At 38.9% G+C, this 11909-nt stretch overlaps 1 protein-coding gene across 4 annotated transcripts in view; it reads right to left on the bottom strand.

Annotated features, from left to right (window-relative positions):
• SLC38A9 (solute carrier family 38 member 9) overlaps positions 1–11909 on the bottom strand; it is a 49156-nt gene that overhangs the window by 2644 nt on the left and 34603 nt on the right. For 3 of the 4 annotated variants that reach the window (XM_032095275.1, XM_032095276.1, XM_032095278.1), the window contains 2 exons: positions 10140–10288; positions 1739–1828 (listed from right to left, as the gene is read on the bottom strand). In XM_032095275.1, the coding sequence (XP_031951166.1) occupies positions 1739–1828; positions 10140–10288 (239 nt within the window). The remainder of the gene's footprint in view (positions 1–1738; positions 1829–10139; positions 10289–11909) is intronic. The other variant, XM_032095277.1, reaches the window with a different exon arrangement.

Raw genomic sequence — 11909 nt, 5'->3', positions numbered from 1 at the left:
CTAGCATTTAATGATCATCCTCTGTGTTGTCCAGCCCCCTGCTTGCCTGTACCTGCACTCTGACATGTCTCTGTCCTTTCAGTCATACCCTGTGATGCTGTTGAGGACCAAATCCCTTACTTTGACTTTATGTTTCTACTTTGGGGAAATCTATCAACATGCAACAGAAAGAGACTGGACAGTGCACCCTCTGTTACACATCTTTTACTGTCAGAACTGTAAATCTCATTGCACCCCAGCCACCTGAGGACACATATTAAAACATTTAAATATAGAAATGTTCCTGAATCTGCAACTCTTATTTTAATTTATTTAATGAGCTTATAGAAAATTATTCTCCAGACCTAAGAGGAACAACATGCCCTTCTGGTAACATGATCAACCACAGCAAGGTTGCATTTAACTGTTCTTTTTCTAACCTCTCCCTTGCTTACAAAAACGTTCTCATTATTTTCCCTTACTAAGCAGCCAAATATTATTAAGTAACAATGCTTTTTTTTTCATATATTTGAACATTCCCTTCAGAGGAAAGACCATAATACATGAAAATCATCTGCAACACAAAATCAGCAAACATGCAAGTTAGACTGCATAAAGACAATTTATCTGCTGGAAATCCACTGTTATAGATGTTTGGCTACTATGCACAATATAGACACATTAGAAGAGATAAGCACCAGCTTGGAAACAGAGACACATATTGCACAATGTTTAACTAAATTAGATATTAGGAAGAAATTCTTTCGTGTCAGGGTGCTGAGACACTGGAACAGGTTGCCCAGGCTGTGGATGTTCTATCCTTGGAAATGTTCAAGGCCGGGTAGGATGGGGCTCTGAGCAACCCGGTCTAGTCAAACGTGTTCCTTGCCCATGGCAGGGGGGGGTTGGAACTAGACGATCTTTAAGGTCCCTTCCAACCTTAAGGTCCATTCTGTCATTCTAAGAGTCTATAACGACGATTAACTAGACCATCTCTATTACTGGAATACAAATAATTTTACTACAAGGAGAGACAGAAGAGAAAGAGGAAATGGGAAAAAACCTCAAAGATCAGCCACTGAGCGAAAGTAAATTATTTTGCTACCTTGGTCAGACCCAAGCCTGTCATTCTGGTTTTATAATTGCAGATTTCTGTATTTTTAAACACCTCCCTCTCCTGGTTACTTAAGGAAAGATGCAAACCAAGAATAAATGACAATGCATATAAATATGTTGATGTCAAATGTAGAAAATAAGATTATTATTTCCTCTAATATTTTCTAATTATAGAAATCCTAGCTTTTCATCAACATAATAAATTTAAGATATCATTTAGAGGTACAACTTTGATGCCACTTTTCCGTTTAAAGTTACTTGCCTTCTTGGATTTTTATTATGGAACGTTTTTATTATTTGAACCTTCAAACCAGGTTCAAATGTTAACACAAAACAGAAACTTGAGAAAAAGCACACAATAATGAAGCAACTTTTCTTCAGGCACCATATTCTTTTATGAGTATAGTTATAAGGTCCTCAGATACAGCTCCAGTAAAACTCAACCAGCTCAGACACAGAGGCACAATAACAGATAGCCGCTTGTCAGAACTTTGCAAGCTGATTGTTTACAGATCTAAATCATTATTTACAACTTAAGAAGGCATAAGCGTCACAAAATATAAAGGTACAATTATTATTGCTTCTTTTCAACATCAAGACACAAATGTAGTAACACCACAGGGAAGCTGCAAGCAACACTCACCTTATGATACCTCCTATATTTGGATAAAATCTTGCCATTGCTACTCCAGCTCCTACAATGGCTAGGTTCAGGATGAGCACATGGAAAAAGCTAGGGGAAAGTGAGGAAAGAGTTTTAAAACCTGTTCTATTTATTACAAAATACTACCACTATCCTTCATTTACACTAACATTTAACTGGTACATGGGTGGTGTTTTCATTTGCATGACTCTATTAAAACTAATTAATTTCACAGCAAACCTGTAATCTACTGAATATTCAGAGTGCCAATTTCTAAATATCTCGTATTTTGACTCAAAATATTCTTAAGGAATAAGAATGTGTAATTTGGCAATTCTTCCGAAAAACATCATACGTGATACTCAGCACTGAAGTATTTCAGATGGATATTCAAATACCAAAGAAACAATACTATACAACTTAATTCCCACACAAAAGAATTAGCTTGTTCACAGAATGATCTGAATTGCTCAAAGTGAACTAATGGAAACCAGAAGAAAGGCAAAGATGCATCAAGTGGAAAACATTACAAAGACTACTGGGGGGGAAATAAAACCTTAAAATTTGAACTCTACTGCATTTCGATAGAGGACAAACATTTAGAATGTTGGATGTCTTGCGGTACATGAACTGTGCCCTATTTATGCTGAATTTTTTGCTGAATTTGTTTTTACAAATAAATTCCTGTTGCTTTCCTTTTGCATTAAGGATGAGAAAAACAAGTATTTTCTTTCTGCAAAAACAGCTTTTACTGAATGAGACAAATTCAGTTCAGTTATGCACAGAACTGAGACTCAGGAAAGTATCACTTTTCTTTCGAGAATATGAAATGTTGGCATATTTTAGCATAAAGTCAGGAAATATAATAAAAACCTGTGATATTTTGGTCACACAGCTGTTTCTATGAAGGGAAAAAAGAATTCTCACAGAGGAAACATACATACACTTACAGGTTTTGTTTATTCTTCTGGAGGATACGATTTCCTAAAATATACAGAACCTGTAAGCTGAGGCTAATTTTTTCTTCACTGTAGAAAGTATGTGTATTATGGAGGATGTAACTAACTAACAACTTTTTAAAAGTGACAGCTTCCATGGCTACGGCTGAAAGGCTGCCTGCCAGTTTCCAAGTTAGGAAGATTAGGGACATAGAATAGTGTCATTAAAGCTCAGGGAAATTAAGGCAATTAAAACACAAAGGAATAATTTATGTTATGGACTGTTTTTAACCATCACTCTTAAAAATTGATTTCAGAAAGACAGAAAAAACATCTTTAATTTTATATATGACATTTTAACAGTGGTACAAGAGGGGTACTTTAGAGATTGACAATTGCAGTGAGGCTACAGCAGCTGTTTAAGTTTAAAAAACACTTAATTGGATATAAACCTGGTAAGACCCCGCGAATAAAAAATAAAATTCCAAGAATCAGACTTCTTAGGGACCGAATGTGTACAGCTTCTCTAGTATTGCTAAGGAAAGTTAGTTAACTAAACTGTTCACAAAAAAATGCCATTAAAAACTACTTCCTCTTTCCCCATATATGTGGCAGATTGTAAATCTTACTATCACGCAATTGAAGCAGAAAGTTTATGCACACAGAAAATGACAGCACTTCTTCCATTCTTTTTTTGCTGAGATTATTTTTTTAGCAAGAGGGACTAAAAACAGTGCAGGGTTACTAATTCAAAAATGTTTTGCATATTTGTGTCAGTTTGGAGTATTTTAGCAGAAAACCTGAAAAATTGCAGAAGTATTTTATTCAGGCATGCTTTGAAGACACGATTTTGTTGTTCAAAGCTGTTGTTTAAAAAAAAATTAATTCTCAATTCTTCTAAATTTTGAAAGCAAGTAGGCATGTCTGCATGTTTGGTATGAAATGAAACATTTTACAATTTCTTGATCTGGAAAAAGATTATTGGGTTGAGGGGGGACACAATGTGTTCTGGCTCAGTTGAAAACAATGGTCCCCATATGCTGAAGCCTCCAAAGTAATTCAGTACTTGTAGAGCATTACTTTGCAGTTTTAATCGTTAAAATTAAGCAGAATCCTCAAGAACAATACCAAAATCAGAAGGTCTGAAAAGGCTTTGCATCTACCTGTTTCAATGTGAAAGATTTCACTCCATTTCTCCCCTGGAACTTCCTTGCTCCTTTTTCTATCTTTTGGAACAGCCTGAATTGTAACTATGTCATTGGACGACAGGTGTTTAACCTGCAAACCCTTTCTTTTACCTAGGCAGACATTCACAGCTCAGCTCATCTCATCTCCAGGGTGGGAAAAAAGCCTCAATCTTAATGGAGAGAAAGGCTTTATCATTTAGGAAAAAAACCCTACCCTTCTGAATAAAGTAAAATCTGATACCTAGGGCTACTAGGAGGTACATTATTCGAGATAGTACTTTTTCTAAGACTGTAGAATTCTGTGCATGTGTGTTCCAGACAGGAGAAGCATTTCTCATAGCCTGTGACATTTTAACAAGTTCTGAATTGCTCAGGTTTAGGCTGACACTGGCTTACAGTACAATTAGCAGTCACCACACATTGCAAAAGGACAGTCAGAAAAACAGCATTTGGAGGCAGGGGACATAACCATACCACCCTGCTTTTTACAACCATACAAAGAAAAGTACTTTAGAGGATATTAGAGATTAGAAAAGATTCAGCCTGTTTTGCCTAATCACCATGGTCACATACAGATGTTTTCTAAGTGGTATAACTTTCTTCCCCATGGTCAATGGCAGCAGAATTGGGTGGCCCATGCCAGGGCTGGACTGTCTGCCTGGGCAGCCTGGTTAGGGCTACTTCTCTGAGGCACAGGTTGGGTTGCCTGAAGGAGGCTGTAATTCACACAGGAGGCACACCCATGGCAAGTCTTTTATATTCTGTTCTCAGTCTCCATACTCTCAGCTGGGCAGATGAAGATTCTAGCTCTTTTCTATAAAGGGAATCATTGCTCACCTGCAAAAATCCTGCAACCCCACAAAAATGATAACAGAGAGGAGAAAAAAAAAAAAGATTAAAAGTAAATGCAAGCTTTCCCCTAAGTCTTGCTTTTCTCTCATGGCAAGGCTATCCTTTCAGATTGACAGAGTGGAGAAACAACCTTGTATGCCAGAAGATCATTAAAGGGCTTGCTCCATCAAGTTCTCTCCTGTGGAAGTGGTAGACACTTAAGTCACTGAATAGCAGTGACCGTATATATCTAATTAACTTTGGCATCCTCAAAGTAAGAATCATATCAAAAACAATGAAACCAAACCCTAGCACAGGTGAAATTTAAAGATAGAAACTATTTTTAAATCCTGTCAGCTTTTAAGCTCCCTCAGAAGTTTTGGACTCGCCATGGAGTCACAGGATGAACATAACACAATAAGGGAAACTGGAAAGCCAGGAAAAAAGCAAATCAGGATCATTCAAGTAAGAAATTTTGAGAGGTTACTGTATCTAAAAATGCATTTTCTTCCTGGAAATCTCACTCAAGTGACATTGGTCAAAAGACTATGAATCACAACCTTTAAGAAGCTAGACAGAGACTACGTGAAAAGCAGACAAGCAAACATGCATATAAACAGAAGAAATGTGTTTCATTGCATCAGAAGACATACATCTGTGGGAGAAGGAGAACTGGCAGGTCTGCTGGGCTACCATGGAGTAAAGGAAGGACAATCATTAAGAAAAGCTAAGTGATTTTTGTCCATCAGCTTATTTAAACTCTCAGAACAGGAAAGACGTTTAAAAAGTTTTTTAAAATTATCAGATGACTGTATAAAACACTTTATGCACACCATATAATTAATCAAGGGAATCTCTGTCACAAATAGCACTGTAGCCAAGAGCCAGTAACAGTAATAAAAAAATTGACTTTCTGGACATATAAGAAGATCCAGAGTCAAGCAAGAAACAGCAGATAAAGCACATGCCTCTGGCCCTAAATCAGCTGTTAAATGATGCCATTACAGACATATCTCATTTTAGAAAAGAAAGCAGTTACCCAAAACACTAAATTTTGGCCTTCCTTAACACCAGGGAGAGCAGAGAGAATGAACAGTTCCTTGGGGTTTTGTTCCAGTACATCTGGAACAGTACAACAGTACTTTCTCTGTTGCAATCTGTATACTAGCATACATTTTGCAAAATAAAAGAAGGAATTAGGATGTCTTCTCTTGTTTTTAAATCTTCTGTAGGTAGAGAAAGTAGAGAAAGGCTGAAGGATTTGTAGATTGAGTGCACTCTCAGCACCAAGCTGTGTATGATGCAGTGGACACGCTGGAAGGAAGAGATGCCATCCAGAGGGACCTGGATAGGCTTCAGAGGTGAGACCACACCAAGCTCAACAAGGCCAAGTGCAAGGTCCTTCACCTGCATTGGGGCAGTCCCAGACACACCAACAGGCTGGGCAGAGACGTGATGGAGAGCAGCCCTGCGTTGAGAGACTTGGGGGTTATGGCTGATGAAAAACTCAACATGGGCCAGCAGTGAGTGCTCACAGCCCAGAAAGCCAGGGGAATCCTGGCCTGCATCCAAAGAAGAGTGGCCAGCAGGGCAAGGGAGAGGATTTTGCCACTCAGTTCTGCTCTGCTGAGACCCCACCTGAAACACTGCATCCAGCTCTGGGGTCCCAAACATAAGAGAGACATGGAACTGTTGGAGCAAGTCCAGAGGAGGGTCATGATGTTGGTAAGATGACTGGAGCACATCTCCTATGAAAACATGCTGAGAAAGTTGGGGCTGTTCAGCCTGGAGAAGAGAAGGTTGTGTGGGGACCTCACAGACACATTCCAGTATCTGAAGGGGCCTACAGGAAAGCTGGAGAGGGACTGTCTGACAGGAACTGGAGTGGCAGGTTAAGGAGGAATGGGTACATACTGAAAGAGGGAGATTTAGGTTTAATAGATGGAAGAAACTCTACTGTGAGGGTGATGAGACACTGGAAGAGGTTGCCCAGAGAAGCTGTGGGTGCCCCATCTCTGGATGTGTTCAAGGCCAGTTTGGATGGAGCTAAGAGCAACCTGGTCTAATCAAAGGTGTCCCTGCCCACAGCAGGGGGGTTGGGACTAAATGATCTTTAAGGTCCTTTCCAATCCAAACCACTCTATGATTCTATGTGATGATGCCTGTGAGAAGACTCCTGTGTCTAGCATGTATTTGATTTTAAGATAGGCAGAGACGCAGGTGACTGGTACTTGTACATAAGAGCAAGGAGAATCCTCCTTCTTAGAATCAAGGATGTTTTTACTCTCCTCCTGACTGTTGGAAGACAAAACACTCACTTCCTCTTTCAGACAAGCATGCTTCAAGTGTTCAGCTTATGCCTGTTGTGAAACCTGAGAGAAGGAAAGTTACATATTGTCTGTTTAAGCTTTTAAGTTTGGAGAGCATGAGCTGCTTCATCACTCAAGACTATGGATTAACAGGATACACTATAGGTACATACAGCAAAGGACTGTTCACAGAAAAACAGCACTACAGAGTATCTAAAAAGCATGGGACAAAAGAGATGAAAATCAAGTTTTCAGACAATAAAAGCTCCCTTGAAGAGGAGTATATAGTTTTTTATTATAATCCAGTTATAATCCATGGTTTACCAGAAAAAAAATAGGATACAAACCATGATGTTGCTTTTGGTAGAATTTGCCCTGGATTGGATCAAAAGTCAAGACTATGAACAGCAAAACAGCAAACAAATATCTTGGTACTTTATTATAACTAGTAACAGATAAATAAAAAGGAGTAAAGCCCAGAGAATGAAATTGATCTGAGCAATACAATCACTCCTAGGAAATAAAAACTATCTGGCAGCCCTGCAAACGTGCGAGATCAAGCTATCTGCTTTAAAGTTGCATCCATCCAAAATTCTAAGTACTCCATTTAATAACTTAATGCCTATTTGTTAACTCCATCCACACCAGCAGCAGGTATCCACACTTGCAAATAACTGCTGATATGAAGAAGTCTGGCTTTTAAAATCAGTGAGTTTCCAAGTGAAGCAACCAACAGCTTAAAAATGAAGATAGGAAAATTTCTAATGGAGACTAGGACCACAGGAGAAGGTGTTTCTGTTAGACTTTGTTGGTGGTGGTGATTTGTTTGGACAATTATAGCCAGATGGCAAATTTATAACATTCTCTCAGGTGCAAATGAAACTTAATATAGGAAATACACACCTATAAAAAGACATAGGATTTAGCACACAGAATCACAGGGTTAAACTAGGCTAGGTTGCCAACAGAGATCATGCTCTTTTCCTCCTGTTCCGTCCTTTGGGTTCCCTAGTCACACAAAAATTTTCTCCAGACACATGACCCAGCATATTCTCCTCCATATATTCATCTTAGACAGACATATTCATCTTACACAGACATGTAAGACTAAAGCATGAATCTCTGCAGGTCAATCTTCTTATTGCCCAAGAACTTATTGCCCTGATTAATGAGAATTTTGAGAAAAGAAGCCAAGTATATACTATTACATATAATCAGCTTATTTTCCTACACAAAAAGCCACAGAACATAATATTTCCAGGTAGGTTCTTCAGAGTGAATCACCAGGCTCTCCAGTAGACATCAGCCTATGTCAGTAAGAGCAACATCTTTATATTTGCAAAACATTTCCCTACAAAAGCAGGTCTGGGAAAAAATAAAAGTACTTAAGTTTTTCCTAGAGAGGTGATAAAGTGCTACTAAAGGAGCTTTGTCAGGTTAGGTGACTGGTGAGAACCAGTCATGAAGATACATTTCACAACCAGGTAGCAAATCTTTACTATCCTTCCAGATACATGTCCTATGCTTTCTACTAGCCTTCAGTAACTCTTCACTGCATAGAGAAAAACAAGGGCTGACCTTGCAAATGCACAGAAGCCAGAGCCTAAAGGTTAACTGAATGATTTCTGTGCCATATTTGAGACACCTGGGATGCTAGAAAGCGAGTGACAGTCCACTAGGCAGAATGTGCTACCTCATCACTACAGGTTGGAGTGACTTATGTGGCTTCCTAGAAACCATTTCCACTACGCAGAATATGCTACCTTATCACTACCGGTTGGAGTGACTTATGTGGCTTCTTAGAAACCATTTTTGACTTCTCAGAAGCTTTAAAGACCTCAATATATGGAGTCTTAAAAAAAATTAAATTTAAAAAGGAGTGAAGCTACCCACAGGACATCCTGGAGACCAGAACCAAGCAAGTATCTGCATCATCAAATTCGTCATACCATGAAGGCTTAAAACAGCAAGCTGGAATTAACCCGAGAAGAGTCTGGCATAAAGCTGTAGGTTCTCAGAGAGGCCATGAGGGAAGTGAAAACCATTCTGGTTGGAGAGTAACTGGAGGGAGGAGATAGGAAAAGGCACATCCACATAATATAAAGGACATGCCTATTTCCCAGTGGCTGTGAAAGCCATCTTTAGCACTTAAATAAATGGCCTTGTTTCCAACAGTAACTTGCAGCAGTTCCTAAAAATCTCAACGTTGAACTGCATACAATTCAGCGTCAAAAAAAGCAGGCACTTATTTCACTGTCTAATTTTAGGCATTCAGTTTCTAGAACTTCTCATACCTATTTTAGGACTCAGAAGAAACCTTAAACTTGGAACAACATCTCTGCAGACCTGAACTGCTGATGCCACTGAGGAAATACACATCCCTTCCTGAGATTTTTTTTCCTTTCCTCCATCAACAGTAATTGAAAATATAAAATAAGACACTTGGAGATAAATGGCAACTTCTCAACGGTGACAAATTCAGTACTCCAGTACTCCAAATATAAATGTCCTAGGTTTCATTTAAAAAACCAAACTAAAACTGAAATCTGCATCAGCTCTTCCCTGGAGTACAGACACTGTACAAATGCAAGGGTGTGGCTCATCTCTGAAATTAGCATGTGAAAAGCTATTTTTATAAGCATAGCAGCAGCCCAGATAGCACAACTAACAACTCACTTAGCTATTAGCTCTGTTTAAAAACAGATGGATGATTACTAATCATGCACAATCAAAACACAGATGGCATGCTGAAAGGTTAGTATCTGGAGTATATGTCTTTCACAGCTTAAGGATTGCTAGATGAAATGCTTCTGGACTAAACAAATTTTTTTTCCTGTACAACTTTCCTTCTGCCATATAAAAGGGAGTGTGTTGACAAAATTCCTATTTATGGAGAAAATGAAGATCTAAATCAAAAGAAACCCCCTTACCCTGCTCCGGCAAACTGTAGCAGTCCTGATCTGCAGGCAAGTTTATTTTGCATGCCTATTCACCCCAACTCTACAAACTGTGAAACTAGCTTATGAAATGTACCTAATGCACAAAGAAAATCCTCAAAAACCTAGCCAAATTTCTGACAACAGAAAGCCAGTTAAGCAAAGTGTGCCAAACTATTGTCAAGAAACAGACTTCTTACCTTGGGTAAGCATTTCCAAAAAACTGTCTTAACAGCTGAACTCGTGCCAGATAGCCCAACAGTGGGTATACCGTCATCATTTGGAACAGCAGGAATATTCTTGCAACAAATGACATGATGTCATCACTGGGAAAGTTATCTAGAAAATTCTAAACATATAAGTAATGTTACACATCAGTGGCGGCTTGTTTACATGTATCTGCTGGTTTTTAGTATCTGTGTGCCAGAAAGAATGGGATAAAATCCAAACAACTACAATTGCTAAATGAACTCCACAACATGAAAAACCCTCTCCCTCTTTTACAACTGCCTTGCCACCAAATAACAACTGATTTTTGAATATTACTAGGCTGATGTCAGTGTTAATGCTAGTATTACATAAGGAATCACTTTCTGATCTTCTGAACATCCTCAAATAATCCAGGCTGTGGAGGGGCCACCTAACCTTTTAGGCAGATGGATTCATATGCTCCTATTATCTGTTATATCATACCTACTAATTAAAAACTGTTATTTAGTAAGTAAAACTGCATCACATACAAATGAGGAAGGGATCATACGCTACAAGTGGAAACATCCAAAAAAGTATTATAAGACTTAAATATCAAGAAATATACAAATGGCTTCATAAGCACTTGAGATAACTACAGAAAATAAATGGGAAGAAAATCACTCATTATGTTATTTAACTGTGGATTTCATCCTGTGAAATTATTTTAGGTGGTTAAAAAATCGTTTAATGGTTTAACATGGTACTAGTTCTAACTAATCCACAGTCAGAGGAAGCCTTTAAATGCTGCTTTATTGCTAAATATTATGCCAGAGTTATAGAATACCTGGCATAAAATGGATCCCCCCCCTCGATAACTGCTATCTCTGAAGCAGCTTAAGGGTGTGGAAATTTGCCTATAAGTAAATAAGAGTTTTTAGCCTTCACACGGTGTTTCATGTGATGGTATTATCTGAAGAACTCTGCTGGCAAGGCTCACCAGAATGTCAGACTGGAGTGTCAGACTCCAAAATACTTGCAGTGAGGATTCCTATCTAAACAAGCTTGTTTTCACATTCCGTTTCTTCTAGAGTCCCAATGAGTCACTGCACACACGTCTCAGGATTAAAGAAGCTAAAAAAATGAAAGGCTCAACTGTTCACTTATTCATTTCAGTCCTTCTTCATCACTTTCACAGAGTATTTATTGAATGTTTGTTTTTCACTGAAATATTGGGAACCATTTATAAATATAAATGAGATAACACAAGCAGTACTCATCTGTTCATGGTAGTGCCCATGAGGTGTCAAGCAACTGACCACAGTCAAGGGCAGATGTGTCTGCTAGAGTGAATCACGAACCAAGAAGCAGAAGCTGGGGTTTATTTATTGCATATTTTTAAAAAAGTTAAGGACAAATATGGCATCTTAATGCGTATTAGGAAGAGCATTGACAGCAGGTCAAGGTAGGTGATCCTGCCCCTCTACCCTGCCCTGGTGGGGCACATCTGGAGTGCTCTGTCCAGTTCTGGACTCATCAGTACAACAGACACATGGAGCTCCTGGAGCAGGTCCAGCTCAGGGCTACAGAGATGATCAAGGGACTGGAGCATGTCTCTTACATGGGAAGGCTGAGGGAGGCATGCCTGTTCCTGTTGCACCTCATCAATGTATACAGGCATCTAAAAGGAGGGTGCCAAGAGGATGGATCTGGATCTTCTTGGTGGTGCCAAGCAATAGGACAAGAGGCAAGGGGCAGAAGCTGATGCACAGAAGTTCCAC

Source organism: Corvus moneduloides, chromosome Z (genome assembly GCF_009650955.1).
Source record: "Corvus moneduloides isolate bCorMon1 chromosome Z, bCorMon1.pri, whole genome shotgun sequence".
In the NCBI taxonomy this organism is placed as follows: domain Eukaryota; kingdom Metazoa; phylum Chordata; class Aves; order Passeriformes; family Corvidae; genus Corvus; species Corvus moneduloides.
The sequence above is the reverse complement of the archived record's forward strand: the minus strand, read 5'-3'. Positions and strand labels throughout refer to the sequence as shown.